Below are 26,388 nucleotides of genomic sequence, written 5' to 3' on the forward strand. Positions count from 1 at the left end.
AGACCTCACAAAATGAACTATAGTAGCTGGTTTGATAGTATGTGGATGCTTTTGCCATTTCTTCGTTGATAAACCAGAACCCCGTGTGTAACACAGAAGAAGAAGTCACAGATGCTAAACTTACTCCTGACTCTCCTAGCAGGCAGTGGGATTTGTCTGCGACTCAAAGTACCGGCTGAGATGTTCTCCAGTTCCAGTTCCTTGCCAACTGTGCCAGGAAAACAGCAATTTTTATTATCTAATTTAGACATATCCAAATGATATGTCTAAATCCGCTCTAGAAAATCAAGCTTAGATTCAGGCATGAAAGGACTAATGCCCATTTCACAAGGTGTAAATCTAGGCTTTATTGCCCCAAATCATTGCCCCAAGCCAATGACTGACAGCACTGGCAAACCAACGTGATATCAGATTCAGGTCCCACCTCCTAGAACTGAGTCTTTTAAATGGGAAAATTCCCCCCTAGGTTGAAACTCCTCTCAAAATATTAAATTATCAGTCATTGCATTCCCTGATTTCAACCTGATTTGTCACAGACTTGAGCCAAAGACTAGAAAATTTGACTTACAACTTAAGCAGTGCCGAGAGGTTTAAAAGCCCCTCTTCACTCTGTGCATATTAAAACATTGTCCATTCCAAGACTTTGCTTTATAAATAAAACTGCAGACATGAGTTATGGTTTTAGACTCTTGAAAATATACACGTCCACTCCCATGCACAGAGTAAGGAGCAGAACTACAGCACTCAGCGTCACACACAAATTTCTAACTGCGACAGAATGGAGTAAGGTGGGCTTCAAGGGGGCTTGAGCGCAGCGAGTCTTGCATCCATAGCTGTGGTTCTGCATCAAACACCACGTACATTTCATGTCGTGTGTGATTTTTAACTTGTGTAACACACCGCATGCCTTACGCTACTTAGTTTCTATCAATTTAAGGTATTAAGAGCCTCACCTTTTACATGAAGGCAGTCGGCAGTTTACGTAGCAGGGAGCAGGGTGAGCTACCAGCATGCTCCCTGTGAAGCACTGCCTGATCTTGAAAAGAGGAAAGGACAAGGAAATGGAGATGAATCTACTAATGCAAAAAGCCTTTGCTCTTTGTGAATTTTTAAGTACTGCTAAACAGCAGGAAGAGCACTTCAGAAGCAGCAACAGAAGTTTGGGGATTATGAAATATCAAAATAAAATCTACTCAATTCATTGAAGCCGTTCACATCTGTAGGACTTCCTCCTGTAAATAACGTCTTTCCATTTCAATTTTCTCTCATCCTTCTTGTCTTTTTTTTTGGACATTAGAATACATAAGGCAAACACTCAAGCCTGGCTTGCTTCAGAAGCAGCACAGACAACTAGCTGTTTGAGGAAACCAAACTTAATTGAACATGGATATGTATTTTAAAGGAACGGAAACGAAACTGACATTAGGGAAGTAGCAAACACTGCATTCCAGCAAATTCTCCTCTCTTTAGCTAAAAGAAGTTGTCAGGGTTTTTTATTTGGCAATTTCTGTTAAATGAATAATCAGATAAAACAAATAAAACCAGAAGTAACACCTACTTAGTCTGACATAAGCGCAGAGGTGAATCGGATTCAGCCTTTAACAGCTGCCCTCAGGTGCCTGCGGAATCATAGCAAGGTAATTCACGCACCGTCAGGGCAATTTTCAATGGACTTCTGTCAGTTGAACAGCTGATAAAAGCCGTATGGATGATCAAATACTGCATAGTGCAAGATACAGAGAGTGGTGAATGTATGTAAGCCCAATCAGTCTGAATGACAGATCTGCCTCCTCACTGCCTAGTTTTTTGTGACTGTTTTTGACAGCTATACATATTCCATTTTCAACAGAGTTCAGAAGTCCAGGCCCTATCTATATGGCATTTTTAATTCACATCTACACAAATGTCATGGCATTTCTCTAGGGGAAAAAAGTGTATAAGTTGACTTTTGCGTCAGCTAATAAAATTATTGTATAATTCATGCAATTATATTTCCTTAGCTATGTATTTATATGGATACCTAACAGTTACAAGACAAATGCCAGACACAGACAAGATGATGCAGTCTACACAGAGTGTCACTACTACCCAAAAAGGTGTGAATGAAAAAGTATGGAAGAAGTATGAAGAAGGTATGGAAGAGGCTCAGTCTTTCACAAGGACCTACCAGGTTACCTCTCCGATCCCAAATGAGACGGGTATGAATCGCTAACCGTTTAGCCTCACAAATCCAATGCACGACTGTCATGTGATTGAACACGCATTGCCCTTTTCTATCAGACATTTAATAACGGAGAGAGACACCAGCATTTCTCTTCCGCGTCTAAGAGGCTTTCTCACCTATAAGAAACGTAGAAATACAGACCAAAGGTATCCTGGATGCTAAAATCTTAATGAGTGAAAATGCTGGCTATTTGCATGACGAGTTTTTTCTGTGGTACAGATTTGCTCTTAGAATGTGCCTTGATATTCAGGTCTGCATTTTCAACTGCATTAGTGGTATCAGCCACCTAACCTCACGCTGGCTTGTCATATGCACACGGCATGTATCTCCTCTGTGTGCCCCTGGCAAACCTCCCCTCAACCATGCAAATGACTTTCACTGACTGTGGAAAATTAGGTGTTTCGGAATTTTGAAAATGAGGGCAATTTTTTAAGCCATTAAATATATGCCCTAGAACATATTCTAGCACCCTGTTGTTGAAACCCGTTGTCCATGTTCATCATCCTCACAGCCTAACACTAAAGCACTGCCTCGGTAATAAGGAATTGTAGATACAAGAAACAGAACGAAGCAGGGCTGCCCTTGCAAGTAAAGACAAACACTATATTGCAAATTTGATGACCAAAAATCACATCATCTAATTCCATCTAAGATGTAGATGGACTTCCATTTCCAAGAGGGTCAACTAGAAAGTCTTTACAGTTGATTTGTGCAGAAGATAACTCTCTGATGAGCCTGGGAGATCCCAGTACCTATGCAGTCAGATACCCATCTCCCCTGTGTGGCAGTGTTTAGGATAGGTGGCATCTGAGCTTGTCCAACAGAACAAATCTTACCTGAATTTAATTTCACAACCTGAGTAGACAAGATTTTGATCCTTTGCTAGCTGAATCCCTTAGACCTTCTCTAGATGTTGAGGGGTAACTTCAGTCACAAATACAGCAGAAGGCAACAGCTTTATTTAGCACATACATCATTTGCACAGCATTATCTACAGTAGCTTTTCGTTATGAATTAAAGAAGAAAAACTCACTAAAAAAGTACATAGAAACACAAATTCTCAAAATGGCTACTGGACAGGAATCACTGGGTTCAGAATTTTTCACCTCCAGGATGATAAAACTGGCAGAGACAAAATAAATGAAATCATGTTAATTTTCCACATAAAACCAAGTGGTTTTACCATAAAAAGCTGAAAAAGACTGTGTGCTGACGTGGAAACTGTCTTTTCTCCATTGATAATGTGATGCAGTCAGACACACCATAGAAGATTAGAAGTAACCTGCAAGGTTTTATTACCTTTGATTTTTAGCTGTGTGCTACATAAAATTAATTTGTATTTTGCTGCAGAAAATGCAGAATTAATGATGCCAATGTGGAAGAGAGACTTTTTTTCTGTGCAAGTTCTGTGAATTCTTAAACGTCAAGCAATACTTACAGCAAAAGAAAAATACCTGCTTTGTGTTTTATGGTGAGATACAATTCACAAGAGGTCCGGTTCAGATCATGCATGCTTTCAAACTTTTGGTTGCATAGCTAGACCTCATTGACTCTGATCTCTAAATCAGATTGGACCTCTTAGAAGGATAAGTAACTTAGCATGGTATTTGGCAATTTTTCGGATCCTGAGAAAACAGCGGTTCCCATGCTATTTCAGTGCCTTCTTTCCAAAAAGATGCAAAATGTGGCTATGGTGGCAAAACCAGAAAAATAAGTGAAATACATAATAGTAAAAAAAAAGTAGTTAACCACAGAAATCATTTTCTAACTAGGCAGCATCTTGTCCAAAGCTTTAGGAAGGGTGGTCTAAAGAGATAAATCTTACTTTATAGTGAAAGTTCAGGAATTATAACTCAGAGGATTTGTGTTTTCTTCCTAGCATGTATAACTATAGCAAGACAATTCCTCTTGGACATTTTCAGAGTTTTAAGAATACTACTTACCCAGCTCACTCTGTTGCCTTTCACAGGAGATAAGACCTGAGAACACTCAAAAATGGTATTAAGAAAAAAATCCATCTTGATGTTTACTTGGAAAAAAAATCTCACAACACTCTGGGGAGGTTCACTGTGTTTTTCAGGGGCTAGGTTTCCCTGCATGTCTGCTATAAGCCAAATACTGAGCCTCAAGTACGTCTTAGAAATGAACACACAAAAATAGGTATTTGGGATCTGTTCTTCTCCTACCTCCTTCTCCAGCGTTCACCCCAGTAGCAGACATTACAAACTCTTACAAGCCTTCATTCTCCCTGTAACAAATGCCCCTCAAGGTCTCAGTTCCTTTTTCCCTGGCCAGCCCCAGCAGGGACCTTCTATCTCCAGCCAGAAGAATTTCCGTCTGTGGTAGGGCCCCCACTAACTCTTTTCATGCACTGGAGAGGAGGAGATGAAGTGGCAGGAAATAAGGAGCTTGGAGGTTCCAAATAATGCAGAAACAAGAATAGGAAAATTGTGCCCAACTGTGTCAAATTTGTAGACCATGACACTTGCAGGTAGCATCCTTGTAATTCCAAAAGACACGCACCTGCCTACGGAGACATAGCGCTGATGAACACCTGTGTCCCACTAAACTGAAAACAAATAGCACAGCCTAACCAATCTTCAAACGAAAGGCAGGTGGTCTTCAGTAAATTCTGCATAGCAATGCATTGCTATTTGAACAGGGAAGGAAGGCTCAGACTGATTTTTGTAGATTTCTTACTTTGACCAAAATTAGGAAACAAACCCCAAACCCCAAAACCATATAAATACAGATACCTTTTAACAGGTGGCTCAGTTGGGTGGGATGAATCAGTAAAGCGGTATTTCCAAGGCATTTCAGGGATCCTTGGAACTAGAAGTGCATGGTGAGGGGAAGGCAGGCTCAACGCATGCCGATAAATGTTCCTGAACTCATCTGGTTCTTCCTACCAAGAGGCAGGGAGCAGTTGCTAGAGCTGATTCAGCTTCCATCCACATGGGAATTACAGCCATCCCAGAGGTTGCAGAGGCACTTCTGGATGTCATGTAGCGTGGTACTCTGCACTGACAGCTTCGGAGCTGGTAAGGCTAACGAGTCCTTCACAGGGGGATCCACCAGGCCAGAGCCCCTTCCTGCCCTCTCCCACTTTCATCTTCTCAGATTATGCACAAGGTCAGGATGTGAAAGCGTATGAGGGAACTGGGCACGCAACTGCCTTACAAAGTCAAAAAAGAATAACTACTTAAGATGTCATGTTAAGTAAAAGCAAAGGACTTTGAAACACCGCTACCCACCCCTCTGTGCCGTTGTTTTTTTCCCCCCCTTTAAGTAGAAAATTGGACTTCCCTACTCTGCAGCATGTCTAGAATACTGGGTGGAGGGCTCTGATGAGATACACCTTTAGCAAAGCATCTTATAACCTTCCAGCCATCCTGAACTAATTTTCATTGCACTTTTGGCAACGTATAAAATTAGGTTGATTTCAAACAAAAGGATGCTCTCATGTGGTCTGAGGGAAAACAAATAAAAGCTCGAGTCACTCCTGACATGTCTTGAGGAATTCAAGGCATCAGATTTAATAGTCTATATTAAATGTATTATCCCTGAAATAACTTCTGGCAGTTTTGAAGCGCCTGAGAAAATACTGCGGATTGGAAACTTGAGGAAGATGATCTTTAGTGCCACTGCAATTGTAAATAGTAATGACGGCAGACAGATGAAAGCTTCTCTGCTGTTTTGAAAGAGAAATACATTACAGAAATCATAAAAGCATCTTCTGTGACAGCAAAGGAATCTATACAAAAGCTCTGTAAGAATAAACAGGATATTAGCTGAGATTCATTATTGCTGTCTTTGTAGATGTCTATATTTAAGCTAGTTCAGCAACAGGATAAACCTGATTGTTGCTCAGTGAGCACAAGGGATCTGAGATGTGAAACAGGAAGTTAGAGTTCTTCTGGAGGAAGAAAAAGAAGAAAGTGTAACTTTTAAGAAAGGTTTCCACGGATCTGTCAACCGCACTCAGCAATCCCACCAAACAAGTCTCAGTTCCCTTTGAGGATTTGTAGCCATTCTCACATCATCCAAGGAAACGTTTACATGTTTTGTTGAAGGATTCTTATGTTTTCTGCCTGCGATGTGAACGACATCTCTCTCTAGTCTGAAAAAAACATGTGATGAGTTTAAAAGGTGGTATATATTGTTCTTTCTTTAATTTCAGCAAAGAAGGAGAATGAACAAGATTTAAAAAATAATCACATACTCTTTGGTTTGTACTGAGACATGGAGTTCTTGCCATTTATGTAGAGCTGGGCAGGACTCATCCAAACACAGGCGACTAAGTATGGCATAATTTGAAGTATCATAGTAGAGATAAGAATGGGAAAAAGACAGTGGCAAATGATCCAGGGGGAATCTGAGAGGAAGCTGCTTACTACAGTCCAAAATATCTAAAACTCAGTTAAATTTCCAGACCAATACTTTGATGAAGAGTGCTGGATCTCTGCCATGAATTAATGAGAAGATTTTTTTTTTTTTTTCTAGATACAGAGCTAGCTGGACACTAGCTTAACAAGGTAATTATCAAATGAAAGAGAACCGCTGTACTGCTGTGAACCTGCATAAAGACTTATAATTACTGATGTTTTGGCCTATCTTTGTTTTAGAAGAACCATGCATTTTAATATTTTTGCAGAAAATATGTTCAGCTATGTTGTCTGAAATAGTAGGTTTACTTATGTATAATCAATCAAACATTATCTTTCCTAGATTGCTTTTCAAATAGAAAGGCTATATATGCATGACGTTTTACCAAGTCAGTTATGCCAGAAACCTGGGAACACTAGTAATTATTTTATGAAAAAGTAAAAGTTTAAGTTTCATGAATAAGTTTCATAAACAATGGTAAGACTCTAAATACACAGCATCATTTTTTCAATAGTGATTTCTCTTTTCCTCAAATGGCTGTATATAATGACAGTCATGGATATATTAATGAGAAGTTTACATGAACACTTGTAAAAATGACCATAAGCATTCTCTGCCTCTGAAAATTTTGGTCATTGCCACTTTGCCTCATCATTGCATAGGTAAAGCACATGGGTAAAAACCAAAAGCACTGCTTTGCCCAAGCATTGTTGACTTTAATATTATGACTATATTAGGTTGCTAAATTCTTGTTACCTCGTTTCTTCATAGCTAAACTAGCTAGACATGTCAAATAGCATCTTTCATAAAGTGAAACAGTGACAAAAATCCAAGTATAACTATGGCTGTATAAAGGAAAAGAGAAAGACATAAGCACATGAAAAGCTTGCAAAAAAAAAAATTATAATATTCTTCAGAGAGAATGAAAATTGGATGGTAATGTGTACATGAGAAGCTGTACATGCTATTGTAACACAGCTGTCTGATCCAGGTTCCCAGCTCTTTTTCTCTACTATTAGAACTGTTTCAAAATTTCATGGTAAAGGGCTCATGGCTGTCCCTTTCAATCCTGCTGACTTTTGCTTGCGAATTCAAAGCACATAGAAGAAGTATAGTTTAGATCCTATCAACAGGTCTAGAGAAATGTGTCACGGTCTAGTGAGTGAATGTATCAGTTTCATAAGAACAAATTACAAATGCTGTGCAATTGCAATAACCCTTACTTTAAAAAAGAAGTCACAGAAGTGGAATACTCAATTAGAAAGACATGCAAGCCAGAAAATTCTCACATGCCAATATTATCTCATTAAAGCCTTGCTTTAAAATGGCTTTAACATGCTCTTTGTAAATAATATTTTTGTTTATTGTTTCCGCATATTAACTAGCACTTTCAGTAGATACTAAAATGTTTTTAAACAATCATTCAACTTAAACAGAATTGAATGACTACCTCATGATACATCATACAAACAAGCAAGAATCAAATCCTGACATTGTCCTCCTTACTAGGAGGTCTAAAAGCTGGGTCAGTCCCTTTTTTCCGGAACTGGCAGTTCTGTAATGATGAAGGCAAGGAGAGAACCGCTCCTTGCTAACTGTCTTGTGGGAGACTTCATTTTTTCTTGCAGCAAGATGCACTAGTGGTGGCCAGGTCCAGAGGATGCTCTGGCACTGTGAACTTGGTAACAACTCTCACTGTCCACTTCTGCTGAGGAGCTACACTGCCATTTTCTGTACTAGATAACGACGTTCCCCATGGACTTCCATTCCTAACACTTTTTTTTGTGTGCTGTGGGTGGGTGACCAAAGCACTGATCAGAATCACCAGGTTCACATAATTTGGTTTAGTATAGCAGTGACTTGCCAAAGAGAAGCAGGCATTGATCCTAATTCTAGCAGTTGCAGCAAAATCCTCACCAAAAGCTAATGTTGCATTGCAATGTGCTCAGATGCCAGGGGATGTTCAAATTGAAGCTGACAGCACAATCTTAATCCTGCTTCCCTACGCAGCTGTATTGCAATAATGCAGACTGTAATTACATGATCACATACATTTGCACAAATGAATTTGATAGTACACAAATTTACTACCATCTAGATCTGTGTGTACCTTTCTACAATCAAGGGACATACCAAGGCATAGTAATACTAATTTGAAGTCACGGCAGTCCACAATATTTTTACTGACATATTGGTTACATTCTTTTGAAAAAAGTTATGGCTAGGAGCAGCTAAAGTTATATTTATTATACCTGAGCTCTACACTGTAGAATCACACCATGGGATTCTAAATAGGTCTTTCATCTTTGTTCTTATTAAAGAGAATTACGGGGGTGAAGAAGCTTCAGAAGAAGGCATTTTGGGATGTAAGACTGGCTTTCAAAGTATGCTAAGAACACATACAACCCCACTCTCTGAACGATGGGGTTTCCTTCCGTACAGCACTCTAGGACTGGCCGCTGGGGCTAACCGCTTGACCAGACATGGGGGAAAGTGGGTCTGGAGCAAAGAAACAAGTTACTACTGAGCCTCACCACTGTCTTACCCCCCCAGGAAGGTCAGCAGCACCAGAAGGGCAGAGACATAGCTGAAGAGCAAGACTGCAGACCTCACAAAGACCAAAATAAGTGAAAAAGATGGGAGGCAATGTGCTGAGGTCTACTTTCTCCATATCTCTAGAAGAAAAAAAATGAAGCAGGTGTTTGGGGAAGAGGAATAGCCATCAGACCAGAGAAGAGCATTATCACAGGAGCGTTATCAGTGCTGGATATGTAGAACAGGCACCTCTATGACTAACATGCTTTTTTTGGAAGCAAGGGAGAACAGAGGATTATTCCCTCTATGCTATAAATGATACAAAAAGTAAAATGAAACTAACTTTTTTACCCAGGATGCCAGCCATGACACCTGGCAGGATGTCTAATGAAGGATTATCACAAAGGGGTTCCTTCTCCAGAGCTAAATTCACACTCACTTTTTAGGTCAGTTAACGACCACCGTTCTGAAGTCAGTGGCTGAATCACCCCACTTTGGTCTGTGCTGCAGAGAGATCCCCAAGCTCACAAACTGGAGTCCCTTCACAAGAGAAGAATCGGACGAACTCCAGAAATACATCTAATGCATGCCAGCTATTAACAAACATATAGTTCTCTAGACTGGAGTGGACCTAGTCCAAGGTAAACCTCTGCAAAACGTGCTGTGTGGATGTCGTGTCCTCAGCACCAGCTGTTTTGCTCGTCAGATCCTCTCCTACTACACTGCCCTGCTTACTAATATCAATGTGGCCTCCAGCTACTAGCACAAGATTATAGCCTTAAATCAACAAGCTGCACCTGGCAGTGCTAATAGCACAGACTCTACCTTTCTGAAGATAGAGTGGCTGGAGGTGCTGGATCACCAAGTTGGAATGTATTGTCCTTTCTATTTTCTTTCTATTCAAGCACCTTCTCCCTACCATAACACAGTTCTCAAGTTGTACACAAATTCACTTCACTGGTTGTGCACGTTTTACTAAGCTGTTAACTCCTTCTCTCAGCATAAGATATCCTCTATGTCATTTTCATTCTAAAACTATTAACCAGTTCAATCAATTTAGTTGTGCATGCATGATGAAGAAAAGCAGAATATTGAAAAGAAACAGTGTAGAAATGGGAAAGGGCAGACACTCCTTTGTTAAACTTGATAAACATTTTCTTGGTGCAAGGCCACATTCTGGTTCAACATCTCTTTGCCTAGACTTTTTTCTTTTCTTATATTTTTTACTTTTTTTAAAAATAACCATGACCTGGAGCATCCCTTTGGATTACAGAATTTGATGCATAGCCAGTCATGCATGTGCAACTGTCCCTAAGAGCCAAGCCTCAGCAGAAAAGCTGGTGTGCATACAATCTTGAAACAAAAATAGCTGTCAAATCAAAGCTAATTTGCCACAAAAGAAAGCATTGATCCTCAGTTAGGGAATACCAAGATGGTTTGAGTTCAGGATTGCTTAAAAAAAAAAAAACATAGGAACTTGATTTTAGAAAAGAAAAGTGTATTTTTAATCTCTATAATCTCATTTAATAATGGATGAACTGATTTTCCTTAAGGCTGAAAGGCAGGACAGGTGGAGGGAACAAATATTGATAATACCAGTTCTTGAGAGTCAAAAAAGTTTTAAAGTCTCTGAGAAACTAAAAGAGGAGAGGGAAACAGTTTATACAGCAGGCTGCTGCTCTCACATGTGCCACCAAAAATATTTTAGTTTAATGCTCCCTTGGACCAGGGTTCTATTTTACCTCATTTTAGTGAATTAAATCATACTACAAAGGAATTTAGATCTGAATGAAAGGAACAAGATTGATATCAGGATGAAAAGTAATGCTGTATTAATTTAGGTCCAAACATTAAAGACAAAAATAAAGTTGAATTACACAGTATTCTAATATTTTGGACTAGATAAAATTATATGTAAAAGCCTTTTTCATAGCCAAATGTAGATGGGAGTAATGGATTTTTAAGAGATATAACGAAATGGTCAACATCTACTTTCAGGCACTCAGTGAACCGCACAGATGATGTTGACTCAAAAGCTGCTGCTTTTGGTAGCTGTCCACTGGTGCTTCTCTGTGGTGCCTACATCCTTCCACTACAGCCAAAATGATAAACTTCTAAGATTAGCCCAGGTCAGAGATGAAAAGCAGCTGTTTCAAGCTGAATGGTATGAAAGAGGCAACGCTGATAAGAAAGGAATAGCACTTTCAAGTTCAGTGTAGTCAAGGCACAAGCCCCTTTGGCTGAAGCAACACTCTTCCAAGCAGGCGGTACATTCTGGAGTAGAGATACGAAAGAGGCATCACCTAGACTCTTGTCCAACGCTAAGCTACATGTGACAGCACCCTTGAGCAATAAACTTTTCTCAACCAGTGAATGAGCCACATGTCTTGGCTGGGTGACAGCAATGAAACAGACCTACAGAGTGAAACTAGACAATTGCAGGTACCTCCACGTGCTGCAGCATCATCTCCTCAGCAGCCCAGCCCAGCCCTAGTACATCAGAGCTAGCCTGGACTCCTTCTCTTGGCCTTCCCATACAATATAAAACCAAGGTACCAACACTCACTTTCAATGACTTGGAGTCAAGATCCTTCAAAAAAGAGGAGCTCTGGAATACTGGACCAGTAGTTGAGTAGAAGAGTAGTCTGAACTCCACAAAACCAATGTCACAAATCTCAATCGTTCTGTTTCAAATACAATACATACTCTTGTAAACTGTCCTCTCTGGTGTAAACTTTTAGTAGTATCTCTATATTGGCTGCAATTGTTTTGAAAAATCCTAAATGAATACCCCACAGAACCCACTTCTCAGAGAAAACAAGGAAAGAAGAAATGCAAGGTACTGCTTACACTGCTATATGCGCCAGAATGAATTTAAAATACTGTGGTATAAAATCTGTATGGATCAGACTAGTGGAACAGCAAAATGTCAGCAACATTTTAAAGGTAATATAATTTGGAGTGCAGAATTCAATATGATATAGAACGATAGCCACTGTGTAATATCTCAGCCTTCTCATACACAGCAGACTTTGAAAAAAAATTCATGACTACATTTATTCAAGGAAACTTCCAATATGGAATTGGGAACAGTATCTCAGTGTCCAGAGTCAGCTTTTGGCTCTATTGCTACTAATCATGGTGCTGCAGCTGACCCAGTTTAAATGTATTTCTATAAAGATTCCATAATTTTTGGTGATGTTGCACATTGTATTCTCCTAAGCCATTTAAAAATATTGCAGTACAGTAAATACCTAACACCTGAAAATAAGGTGCATCATGTGGAACAGCAGTACTGCATCATTGAAATACAATGTAAGAGTTTTATTAAAGTTTTATTTGTACACTAAACACAAGCATGCACATGTGTGTAATAAAACAAAGACTATATTAGGATTCACGTTTGCATATTTGTCTGTGTTCTATCTGTGTGTGCATACATGTCTGTGAGATTAAATGTGTGGGTAAAGGTCATATTTTGCAGTGAATTTTTTATTACCCGAACTTAAAAAAGATTATGCTCAACTACAAGCCTTGTCCTACTAGTGTCCTACAGCCATGAGGTCTGCAACCTCACTACTTACAGTGTTAAGTGTGTATGCACAATATGCAATTTTCAAATTATTATAAAGTTATCGTAATATACGTAAAGCTCTCAGACCCATTAGGATTGATATTCTGATTCATCTACACCTGAGGATTCAAAGCGGGAAGAAAAAAGTCTGCCAGTCCACTCTTCAGCTATTCAGTGCTCTATAAAAGGAAATTCATTTCTAATACCTTCAGGCAATCCGTATGCTGCAAAGTATTATAGTTTATACTGGCTGTGGGTAAAACTACTATACTTAGTAAAATGCCTCTCTTTGGTCTAGAAATGAGATGACAATATAAAAATACGCTCTGCCGCAAAGTTTCCAATTTTTTATGGTATTGCTTAGGTCATTCATAGAGTGGGGTGTTTCACTACTGAAAGAGAAACAATGTAAGTGTAATAAAAGAAAAGAAATGAAATGAAAAATGCAGAAGAAAAATATTTCCTTACTACTAAGGGAAAGACACATATAATTCTAGATTTGGATGAATATTCAGACTGAATCTTGCTTCTTACAGGAAATCTGTATGTTAGAACATTTTTCTGCAAGGATGTAACATATATTAACTGATCATCTTAAAAATCACCTGATAATTTTAAAAGCTGCAGTAATAACAACTGAATGTTTTCAATTTCATATAAAAAATACTTTAAAATACCATAGTATAGCAACAATTTTATTTCTCAATTTTAAAAAAAATAATTAATGATCTGCCTGCCAGTTATTCAGCAAAACAGAAAAAGTACTGACCTATTCTTCACAACTGCTGTCACACTATGCAAAGAAATAAATTATTTACCTTGAGTTTGGAATAGTGAAAAGTTGTTTAATATTTTGGTGTAAAAAACTATTGATTCCCACTATCTTGCATGGATTTCCAGCATTGTATTAACATGGTCTCCAGCAGAGAGAAAGAACAGAACACTACATAATTTGGACCAAATGGGTGAACAAAAGCCAACCACAACAAAGGGATTATTTGTATTGGGCAGGGAAAAAGCCCATAAATCACTGTGATTCTCTCATGTTAATTTTGCTTTTATTCTTCCTGCTCTCTGAATGGACTCTAGACTCCTATAATATATCATGTCCTATTATATTATGATTTCTCCCAAAGAGAGCTTATCGCTTAATCTGTTTATACAGCAGCAGAATCAATCTGATTGACTGGGATTTCGGTGTGCCATTGCAATTAGAGGCTATATATAATTGTGCAATATTCACATTAGGAGTTTAGCAGCCCTTTTCCAGGTGCCACTTTACAGACATAGGGACTTTGACATTGATTTGTATAACATGCTTAGTAACAAGCAGAAAAGATTTGAGATACCCATTTTTAAAACACCTGAATTCTTGTATTTACTTGCAAAACACTTGGAAAAGAGGTTGATAGAACAGTTTTCATGATAAACCTTTCCATGGAGTACCTAACCGAGGCTGTGTGTATACACACATGCACGCACACAGGTTGCACATGCATTTTACAGTAAAGAAGCCCCTTTGTATTTTAAAAGTAGCGATAACTCAAAAGCGCAGGAACATTATGCTAACTAGCGAGCCTGCAGTGGGCAGAGATGAAGGTCTAATTCATACCTGCTAATCACAAACCAGGAACTAGAAAGAATTATTCCTTCAGCACCTGTCAGTAACATGGAGAAAAAGAAAAATGTATGTTCTGAAGGAAATTGGTGGAAAATTCTTGCGGGAAGTCTTGCATAGCCAGCAATATTAGAAAAACATTATTCATATTGTTAAAAATGAGAAATAGTAGGGTGTTTTTAATCACAATAAGTTTATCACCCAAGATGAGAAAATAATTCCAGAACTTGTTACGATGGCTGAGACTGAACTGGGCTGAAAGCTGGCACTTGCTTTGGGACCAGTGACTCCAGGGAACCAGAGATGCAGGTCAGACACAGCCCCTCAGCTGGTGGAAGCTGCACAGCCTCCCCAGGGGATGTGCCCCAGGACCTCGTTTTGCTTATCGGTAGAAACTAACCTCTCAATGTACCTTTTTTTAATACAAATTAAGGCTAGCATCTCTTCTGCTCATCGTGCATATTGAAACAGACTACATGCCTTTCCTTGATAGGTCTTGTTATTATGTCCCATTTCCCCCTCTCTTTTTTCCCATGTCTTCTCTTCTGTAGACTGATCAAGACTTGCTTTCCTCTGGACACTCTCCAATCGGATCACGTGTTTCTATACAAATACCATCCAAAACGTACATTCAGTACGGACAAAGAAAAGGTAATCCCAATCAGTAGGAGAGATACAGCTGGTGCCTCAAAATACTGGATTCGCCAAAGCTCAACTGCCTGGGACAAAATACAGCTAAAAACTATGCATGAAAATTAAGAATCTGTTAAACAGACTTGGTAAGATATCCAAAAGCCACAACTATACTGTGAGAAAGAAAACAACTTTGGCAAAAAAGTTAGTGGAAAAATCAAGGCAACAATTAGAAGGAAAAAAACCCTGATAATTATGAATAATAATAATAATAATAACAACAATTAATATCGTATGTAAAAGAAAAGATAAAAAAGGGGAAAGCATTCTGTAAAAACACATTATGAAACATAAAGTATTAGAATCAGGTGCTGAATGTGTCAGTGAAAAATCCACTGCTGTATGGGCTAAAGAAAATAAGACAGACCTTGAATTTTATTCAAAACTTAATTTAATTTGGAAACCAAAAAAAATGTTAATATCAATACATAAAAAAGCATTTTTGTTCTACTTTTGGAAAGAATATTGATCTTGAGATGAAAAGTGCTTCCTAGTCCATCAGCAGCTAAGAAGGATCTTAAATAGATTCTACTAGGAGTAAACATTTTAAAATCAGCAGTTCTAAGAGTTCCTTTTGCAGATTTCTATCTGGTGTTATAAAATAATAATAATAATATAATAAAAAAAAGAGCTACTGAGGGAATTAAAAAACCCAAAACCAAACCACTACTGTTGTGCTGATATTTAAGAAGGGACACTATACAGTCAGGTGACGGTATAACATAATACACTTGCTTGATATCAATCCAGACAAAATAGTGAAAAAAATTATACAGGATTTAACTGACAAAGACTGAAGTGAAAGGGATGTAATTAATGCCAGTCAACATGGGTTTATGTAAAATAGGTCTTGTCAAACAAATCTCATTTTATTCTTTGATGAGCTTACAGAAGTTTGGGTGATAAAGATAAGTGCATAGGTGTCATACATTTAGACACCTGTAATGCATTTGACTTAGTAGTGCATTCCTTATATTCTTAATAGAAACTATCAATATATAGTTTTAATAAAGCATACGTAAAATGAATTAAGATCTCCTTAAAATACCAATTTTAAGAAGTAATAATGAATTAGAAATCATTAGCTGGGGGATGGAGGTGCTACTGGTGATCCGCAGGCACTTGTGGACCTGTTAGACCTGATTTTAATGAAATGTTCATCTATGTTCTGAAATTAAACTTAAAAGTATTGCTAAGAAACTTTGAAAAAAACCCCAAAACTAGAAGAGTGGTATACAAAGATGAAGACCAGGCAGTCGCACAGCATGATCTGTCTCACTTACTGAGCTAGGCCAATTTACTGTGTTGTACCTGAACGCTCAAATCATGTTTAATGACTGGGATTTCCTTGGGAAAAAAATAAAAGGAAAGAGAAAGAGCGCATTCCTGGAAATACTGCAATCTGTTTCTCTTGGCAAATTTAATTTTCTCTGTAAGAGTTATGTGAGAGAAGCCAGACGACAGTTTTATAGAAACCTGGGCTGATAATGTAGTGCGTTAGCCTCTCAAACCCATCTTTTTGACAATAGTTAAGCAAGTGGGTAATGTGTGGCAAATTTTCCCTGTTTATCCCCAAAGTATGTTCCCTGACTGTAAGAAATGACCACTAGGTATGGCTTTCCATCATTGACCCGCACAGAAGTTATCCAGCAAAGGGCTGTAAAGTTACTTGTATCGCACAGGTTATAAACAGGGAAAAAAGCGCAATGAATCTGCGGCAGCTCACTCACTGTGCATTCACTAAGTAATTTGTAGTAAAGTCTAAGATACAGCCATGTAATATATTCTAAAGGCACACAGAGAAACTTCAACAAGCACTTTAAAGCTGATGATTTTACCATTTGGCCCAAAGTTCACCGTACTCTGAAACTATTGCCCCCAAAATCTACCTCTAACTTTCCGGTTAGCAAAAAAATCAAGAAATTAAGAAAAACCAAGCAGGGTTCATGACCAAATAGAGAAAATGAATAGTAAGTGCATAAAATGCAAAGCTTGGTATAGTTATATTGTACATTCCAAGCACAAACTGCAGCAGCAATTATAACACAGAATGCATATTCAATTATCAGCCAGATCCAGAGCAACAATAAAGCTGATATCGCTGTATTTTTGTAGGGCTACATAAAGCAAAAGAGCTCAACTGGTTCCTTCTGAAATGTCTGCTGTGTAACATTATGCAATGCCATATAAAATTGGGTGATGGAAGCCCATAAAAAGTGCTTGAAATTCTCAATACATTCTACATCTATAGGCTTAAATAAAACCACTTTGAGGACTCCATCATACCTACCACACATGAATTTTTTTGTACGGCTACAAATGTGATAGCTCATGCTTTTACTTCCTCACAGTATATAGCTCCTCCACGAACAGAAAGCATTTAATGAACAGAAATGTAGACAAGCTCTAATTTTCTGTACAGTGGCAACTGCATCCATTATGCGTTACAGTGTCACTTTGCTCTGAAAGAGTTAACTTTCTAGCTCCTATTCTCTGCAGTGCTGCATAAACACTGCACATTATTCTTACTGAGCATGCTTCATCTTTCCTGTCTCCACAGTCTTGGGCTGTCAATCACCTGTCAGTCCCTACCACATCAGCACAGTGCGCATCACCAGGCTGTCAGCACAGCAGCTGATGAGACTCTGCTAAGAGCTGTCAATCAAACTTGTTTCTCTTATCTGTTCGGGAAATATTTTGTCTCTAAGAAACAAAGAACCTGGGCAACAATGGATCAGAGTCTAGTATTTACTCTTTTACAGGGATAGAAGGCTCTTAACAGGAAACGAATGTTTTATTCACAACAAGGAAAAAAAATAAATCTGCTCCATTAGGCATATTTTCTTTTTTTAGTTTTGTTTAAATCCTATTTACTTCTTGACCCAATAAATCAGGGCATAATAAATTAAAGCAATTTTCTTTTTGCTCTCACTGTAAAATGAATTTCACAGGTTTACTTCTTAGCTGCTGTTAAATACTGTTCAATGTGGTTTAAAACAGGTAGCATCTCTTTGGTTTTGAGAATCTTTCTCTGTCTTTAAGCGTTAGAATGTGTGAGCTTTCTCTCCATCTCACTGTAGCCAAAAAATGTTAGAGAAAGCCAGGCTAGAGAAAACATACATATTTTACACCTTTGTTACATTAAAAAGTGTTTTTATTTTCTGTCATTTTTCTCATTAAAACTCAATTTCAACATAGAATTTAATATTGCGAGTAGGGTTCATAGATAACAGCAGACCAAAAGAATAGCTGAGGGGTATAAGCAAGCAGGAGAAAAACACACATTTTCAGGGGATGTTTGAAAGAAGATAGTATCTTCTTTCTTGAATGCTCTACCAGGGAGGAAGAATTGCAGAAGGTGAAGTTCTTACATCTAAGAAATAAAATTCTGAAGACAAAAAGAGCTGCTGCATAGATGGGCACAGCAACAATTTCAGGTCTAACACAGAATCTCCGCATGGGAAGTTGAGCTGGGCTCCAAGTTCACATCTACCCAAGGCAGAATAATGTTCTGCAAAGATAACTGGTCCATATCTAACAAACCTGGCAATCAAATTAATTAGCACTGGTGGATCACTGAACTAACAGACCTCTACTCTTCCCAGGGCATAAGTAAGTATCTTTACATGCTGCGCCACACAGATATACAGGCACATTTAAAGCTCTCCTGAGTATCAGTACATAGTGCTGTCTCATACCAAGCAAAGTAAACATAACCCAGTGACTTAAAACCCCCACTTTGACCCATACCTATTTTCCCCTACAAATTAAAGAATCTCAGAGCTGATAGTCAAAGAGAAACCTCGCAGACTCAACAGTGAGAGTAGCAAAGGGAAGAAAACTGCTTTTTTTCAGTATGGAGATGAGCTGAGTGCTGTAAAACACTCATAATGCAAAAGGCAGCCTAAAAGTATTTGGTGTTTTTCGTAAAGCTTCAGTTTGGGGCCATGAAATTAAATAAGCAGCTTACTTTTCTGAGACAAAAAAAAAAAAAAAAAAAAAAAGTGAGTTTACAACCCTTACAGTTTCTCTGACAGAACTGCATACTAAAAGTTAAAACAAATGGGAGGCAAGTAAAAGTAGTATTTTTTTCTAAATCTTGTAACACACTATAATTTACAGGCCTGACTCACATGCCCTGGACATTTGCTCTGGCTGTGGGATTGGGCTGTCCAGGTGAGAGCAGAGGGCAGACAGCACCGACTAAGAAAAAGGCTGCGGTAAGAAACTCGGGGAAAGGAAAAGTTTAAAGCAAGCACGGAAAAAAGATCCCAGAGGGGTCTGGGAACTGCAGTCAAGATTAGAGCAGAAGACAATACGCAAGTTTCCAGCAGCCTCCCACAGTGCTCCTGGGGCTCTGGAGAATGAACCTGGGGCAAAACACTGTGCTACTCCTCATCTCCAGTGGCTTAAGGCAAGATCCGGATAGCCCCTGAGAACAAGGAGAGGAAAAGACTGGGAACTGTCACAAGCCAGAGAACCAGAGAAAAATTGTGGCCATGGACAATGAAAAACTATTTGTTCTTTCTCCACCCCCCCCCCCCCCCCCAAGATATTTTCTGGATTTTTTTTTTCCTCCAGAAGAGAATTTTATAATACCTAATAGAGGGAAACCACCAATCACCCAAAGGGAAGAAAATGAGGTGGCAGCCACAACTGAAGTCAGAGATGTAAGCAAATCTCTCACAGGCTGAAGCAAGACAAAAGCAGGCAATTTTGAGCTGAATCCTGGAGCAAAGGCAAGAGGTTGGCATCTTCCATCACTTTCAGCTCTACAAATCACTTCTCAAAGTGTGCCTATTTCTCTTTACTAGGGCCTAATCTTGGTACCCTCTATTACTGTTTCTGCCTTCTGTCTTTTCTCTTCCCTCTCAGCCAGTTCCAACGATTTTCATTCCCACTACACACTAAAGAGTACGCACACTGGGCAAGGAGGAAGCGTCTTGCTGCAGACAGCATGGATGGAGACCAGGCACTTGTTTCATCTTCCAAAACTCCACGCTTGGTGCTGCCACCACTCAGCATACTCTGGCACGCCTAACAGGAGCCCCTGACCACTGGCCAGTGACCAGTTACTTGGAAGAAGGGTACTGGGTGACATTATGGTCTTTGGGAGATGCCAAGACCCTCCATAGTCGCCATGGAGCATGTGCATGGTTGGGCAGGCAAAACAGAGACTTCGATCAGGTCTCTGTGCTCAACAAGGACCTGCTACAGGTAGAAGTGGTTGTCGCCTAATGTTTGCACCCAAAGGGGAGCAGACTGCTCTGTTCACAACTCCTGGACGTAGTTTTGGACACAAACTTTCCTAATAGGAAGAGAGGGTTGCTCTTAACAACAAGCTGTTAACAACGAGCAATGCTGGAGGTGTCCCAGGTAGGGACACAGCACCCCCAAGGCGGCTCTCAAAGCCTGCTCAGGGGGCAATGAAAGTCCCAGACTGGAACGGCTCGAGCATGCTTTTTCAAGTATCACTAAACAGGAATACTGGGTGCATCAGAAAGAATCACTAACACTGTAGTTCAGCATTACGTAAATATTTACTAACGAAGGAAAGGAAACATGAATGAACAGATAGAGCCCTAATGCTAAGCTTTAATGGCAGATGGTGAGAATAACACCAAGAGCAACAAAAGTTTGTGCAGAGGTCACAAATTAAAACCAGAGGAAAAATCCTGTGTGCCAGTCGCTTTTAAAAATGTGTCTACAGTAACTTGATCTTTCAATCACGCTTATCAGCAACAATGCTAAGAATCACAGTATTGCCACATACCGAACTGTTCCAGATAGCACAACCATTATCAAGCATTTGTGACAACAGGAATATTTTGCTCTTTGACAGATTCTTTCATATGCAGCACTGTTTTCCAGAAACACAACTCCCTCTGATCTAACTGGACATTAATTGCTTTTCTGCTGATGTATCTGTGCCTTCTGAACTGATAACACAACTAGCAAATCTGATATCTGACAAGTTGACTCAACCTAATCAGGACAGATCAGCTGTTACCAATGTTGCTATAGGCTGTAATTTGAGGACCTTTACAGAGTTATCACTTGCTTTGAAAGGCAAGAAACTGTAATTCTGTCAACACTAATCCCAGAATGTGCGTTCAAAGCGGTTGTTATTTTTTCTCCAGGAGAAGGTAACACTTGTCAAATAAATACCTGAGATAATTGATAAAAGGAATTAGAAGTATGTGAATGATACGCTGACAATCAGTCACTCTCACGAAAAAGAACCTCACAAGACTCAGGACATTAAGTAGAGAGTACAAGCTGTCACCGTGAAGCAGGGGTCACTCTGAATGGAGTGAAACAATGGGCAACGCAGTCTTTCAATATTTACTTATCTCGCTGTTGCTTAGTGCTAAAGCTGAGTGAATTATTCACTACAAACAATTTGGTCGATGAATTTTACCCCTTTTTGCTGCTCAGCATATGCAGGCAATGGATGCCAATGCCATCAGGTTTATTCACTGCCTCACTGTTATTCAAGCTTTCATTTAGTGCTTGATTGAGAGTATTCTAGACTTCCACTGCTGTTCAGACAATACCCAGGGCAGGTCCTCAATGTGTGCAAACAGCATAGATCCACACAGCTGATGGAATAATGATTATCTACACCAGCAAGGATATAGCTTTTGGTATTTTTGTTTTTATGGTCCCTGTTTAAATCTGGAAGCCCTTCCAGCAACTCTACTGAAACTTGCTACAAAGTTCCCTTTCCGTGAATAATTTTGCCCACAAGACTCAACACTTGAATGTTTGTGGAAACCAAATTAAAGAGTGCAAGTACAGCCATTGCAAATTAATTTAAAAATTCCAATTATTATATTGTATTATTTGCCCTACTCCACTAGGAAATAATTTATTTTCATGTAATAAGAGTCAGAGGAATTCCACAAAAGATGGATTCTCAACCCATGCAATTCTTTAATGAAATTTGATGGTCACTGAATACAAACAAGTGACTCTGTCATTGCCAGGGTTGCATCTGTCTCTTACAGATAAAACTGTGTTTAGAAACTCAGGCTTAAAATTTGAACAAAAAATATATCTCTTACTGTATCGCTTTGGTCCATCTTCCAAACAAAATGAAAGGGTTAAAGTTGCATCATCTTCAAAAAATTCAGTTGCAAAGGCATCCCACCAGAGGTTGTCACTATCCTAGGAAGCAACAGATCATTCACTTAACAGGAGGCAAAATGAAAATATGTTCATCCTTTGTAAAAGAAATTCGACAGGATCACACATAGTTTGCGCTTTACCAATCATTTTGGGGTGTAGATGTCTATATGATATTTCAAACTGATTTTCCTAGATAAAATTCATTTCTAGTTTAAGAAAAAAGCTAAAATGCTGAGTTTATTATACAATAAACTTTCATTTTATCAAGGACATTAAATATGTAAAAACTTTTGTTCTCATAAACACAGATTTTTCTTCAAATGTTAAAAACGATTTTATAAATCAGTTGCAAATAAAGCGATTATGACTTCCCCCCTCCCCACCCCCTTTTCTGAGCTGTGTATCTCAAATGCTTGGTCCTAATAATGAAAAAACCTCAGTACTTAATTCTATAATGCTACATAACCCGATTATCAGCATGAGCTGACAAGAAAGTTATTTAGAAACTAAATATAATAGCCATTCCACTCCAATGCATTTAATATAAATACAATGGTACTGTGGGTTAATTAAATAGCAGCTAGTTACTTAAATGTAGTTGTTGTGAGAAATCTTTACTTTCCAGTGCGATACACGAAGTGAAAACAATATTTTAAGATGACCTCTGTATACTTATACTTACAGTAACACACATAGCTGGAACATAGCAATTATTAATATAATGTACAATGTAAAGCACATACCCATACACCACTACTTTGACAATTGAACCAGGCATCTTCAGACCTCGGTGACCGACCACAGGCACCCAAACCTCAACGTCTAGCACCTGTGCAAGTGGTCCAGCCCGCAAGGCTTTTCAGAGAAGTCGGGCAACAACCAAACCTACGAATTGTTTCATTCAAAAGCTATGGGTATATTTAACAGCTGGATTTGAAATGTTTGGTGCAGCCTCTTCTGCTCCTTTGAGGCCCTGCGATTTAAATCGCATGCAGCACACAGGATAAGCAACAGAGCGGGAAATACGCTTCTGAAGATGCCCCAGTTGCACCCCTCAGAGGCACTCTATCCCACTCAGGGCAGCTGCCTTCCCAGTGTGCAAAGCCACCTTCATTCAGCATAGTAAGCACTGAGTACCTCTTAGTGCCTACGCAATATATAACTAACCCAGAAATATTTTATCTTCACAGGAAAAAAAAGCTGAGATAAAATGCCAATTTAAGACAAAACATGTATCTATCATATCCATTATACGTACACATGCAGAGAAATAACTGTCTGGGGTTTTTAGTACTGCTCCTGTTTTTCCTGAAGATGTTACTACTGGATTTCACTCCAACCTGCGGAGCAGGGTATCTTTCCTGCCTCACAACTTCACTTTGATTTTTGTCATGCACCCAATGGAGAAAGGGTAGGGACATTTTTAGCATTCAGGTCCTACCAGACACCCCCAAGAGACTTCTTGGCTAGGTCAAAGCCTGTAATTCACCTTCCTTGTCAAGGCTCATCCCACCCTGCAGTGGCAGGACACCCAGCATCATGGCCCTGCAGTGCTCATTCAAATTTCAGTCACGCAAAGAGGTACCAAAACCGTCCCCCACAACTTGGAAAGCTGTTGCCACAGAGAGCTGCTGCTCCTTCTTCTTTGCTGGTGTAAATGGGACGAGTATTCCCATGTGCAATCAACGCTCCATTGACAAGGTGAGTAGCCAAAACAGTAAGAATGGAATATATATGCTGGTGTTCAACAGGAGCCCAGCCACTAGCTTCTAACAACACATCTTAGAGCACCGACCCCTCACTCGGGACAGCCTGGGGGGGGACATTATAAGCCCATACCAGAGGGTATTGTCCAACAAGTAATTAGGAGCTACCGCTCTCTGCCATTTGCCAAGACAGGCTGCCGTATTAACAGGGATCTTTCGGACATAATTGTCATAGGGAAGGAAGAGAGGAGAGAAGGATGTAAGAAATGTCACATACCACGTTTGCACTCTCGTTAACTCAATAGTTGAGTATCACTGGATCTACTGATGCAGCACCCAATGACATGGGAGGCAAAAGCAGAACATGACATAGTTGGGATGCAAAGGCACATGGGAAAGACGGAGAAGATGCAAGGAAAGCGCAGGGCCTCACCTCAAAACCACACATATTTGCACTCACTCTTGCTTCCAAGAAGTCTGAAGACAAGGAAAACGTGGAGATGGAATTACTGTGGACTCCCTCCCTGGATAGATGAAACGTCCAGATCCTGTCACAGTTTGGATGCTGTCCAAGTTCTTTATCTTATGCTTTTGCATATTTTATGTCAGGAAGAAGGAAAAACAGAAAAAGCAACACCCCACCCCCACCCACAAAAAAATCCCCAAGCCTTAACAGAATACATAAATCCTGTCAAGCTTGCATATGCTCTGCTGATTAATTCTATGCTCCACCCTTGTCACAGGTGGGCCCAACTACTCTCACAGCCAAATCGTGAACAAAACCGAATGAGGTGTCCCCTAGCCAAGCTGAAAAAGGATCCAGTTATTACCAAAAAAAGAGTAATAATAAAATCATCTCCGTTTTTTTTTTACAAAAAGGGAATGGTGAAGGCAAGGCTGCCCCCAGGCATCTTTAACTTATGCTCTGACAGGTTACGGGGGATTTTGCCAGAGTAATTATTTTTCTATTCAACAATAATGAGAAATTACCATGGCAACCTCCCTTTCACGTAGTGCACTCACACGCTCAAACATTGAAATAATGGCCTAAACATAACAAAAAAAAATTAATACTTAAAAAAAAATTTGTATTAAAATAAACTTCAGGAATGTGTCAAAGGAGAGAAGAGGGCAGAGACAGCCAGCAAGTTGGGTCAGCAGTAAGGATGCCATGCTGCTGTAGCCAGCTACCCAAGCAGCAAAACGTCCTCTGCCGCAACTGTCATTGTTCCCTCTGATCCCCTCCACCCTGGTATTATTTGTAATTTGAAGCATGGCTCAAGTCTGAATAGGGTCTCCAAGTAAATGGAATCCTAGGGTTTCAATATTTTTCCCTGACTCTGATTTCTTTGGCAAATGTAATCAGATTTTAAGTACAATGATGTTCTTTTTCCCCCTCCATCTAATAGTCCCACGTTCACTGTGTGATCTGAGAGTCAAGCTGGGCTCTTCCTTACACCTTACACACTCACATGATTAAGAGTCTGCAAGCCAAATGAGGCTCTCCTACTTGCCTGTGATGGTGACTGCCGAACCAAAATAGATCTTGCAACTGGAATATAAGGCCAACCGAGCCTATGCCATTTCCTCCAAATTCCTTTATTTTTGTTTAATGACTTGGAAGGCAGAATGGAGTTCATGTAAAAAGTCAGTACATGAAACCATGCTCGAGAGAGGATGCAGATACCTTGCAGGACAGAACTGGAATTCAAAATGATTTTGATAGATTGCAGAAATTATCTGAAGTGAAGATGAAATTCAATAAAGTGACAAAAGCACAACTACAAAATGGGAAATAACTGATTAAGCAGTACTATAGAAAATGGTCCAGATCATAAAGTAAATATATCAGCAATCTGTTGCTCTTGCGAATAAGGGAGCTGTCTTAGATGCAATTCCTTTCCACTCCAGCAAACATATCTCTGGAAAGACTTCAACTGGAGCATTTCTGGAGTACTGTGGCCAGGCCTGGGCCACCCAGTCTTAAAGAATTTAGCTGAGAACAACAGGAATCATTGAGTTTAAAGACATAAGCAAACAAAAAAGCCAACCCCAAAGCATTCATAGGAAGCAAGGCGGAAGGGCCTAGCTATGTCTAGTATAAGACAGAAGCAGCTTACGGGAAATGTGACGACAGCCTTCAACCATATGAAAAGATTGCTACAAAGAAAAGCCATCACTTGTCCTTAGTGGCTAACAAGGACAGAAGAAGTAATAATCAGCTCAGTTTTGCTGCCATCGTGAGTTAAGGGGTTTAATCCCCTGTTACAGATTTCTAGACTGGTGTTTTGGAGATGGGAAGAGGTACAGAGCATGGCTACCGTGCTCCCAAGAAGAGCGGAGAGAGAGTTCCTGCTGCCTCCAAGCCTCAGGCGGAGCTGCCCCATCGTGCAGCTCCATGGCTTATGCCCAGCGAGAAGCAGATTTTGGTTTTCTCCCTCGCATCGCTTTTGGCTGTACACATATGACAGGTGTAAATAGTATATTAAAACGAGAGTCATGGAAACAAATAAATGCAGTT

The 26,388-nt window shown here is 39.4% G+C and overlaps 1 protein-coding gene across 11 annotated transcripts in view; it reads right to left on the reverse strand.

Moving 5' to 3' along the window:
* LDB2 (LIM domain binding 2) overlaps positions 1 to 26,388 on the reverse strand; it is a 251,766-nt gene that overhangs the window by 120,118 nt on the left and 105,260 nt on the right. For all 11 annotated transcript variants that reach the window (XM_080405213.1, XM_080405214.1, XM_080405209.1 and 8 more), the window contains one exon: positions 22,098 to 22,200. In XM_080405213.1, coding sequence (XP_080261339.1) covers positions 22,098 to 22,200 — 103 coding nt within the window. The remainder of the gene's footprint in view (positions 1 to 22,097; positions 22,201 to 26,388) is intronic.

The sequence above is a fragment of the Falco punctatus genome (genome assembly GCF_963210335.1).
Source record: "Falco punctatus genome assembly, chromosome: 1".
NCBI lineage: Eukaryota > Metazoa > Chordata > Aves > Falconiformes > Falconidae > Falco > Falco punctatus.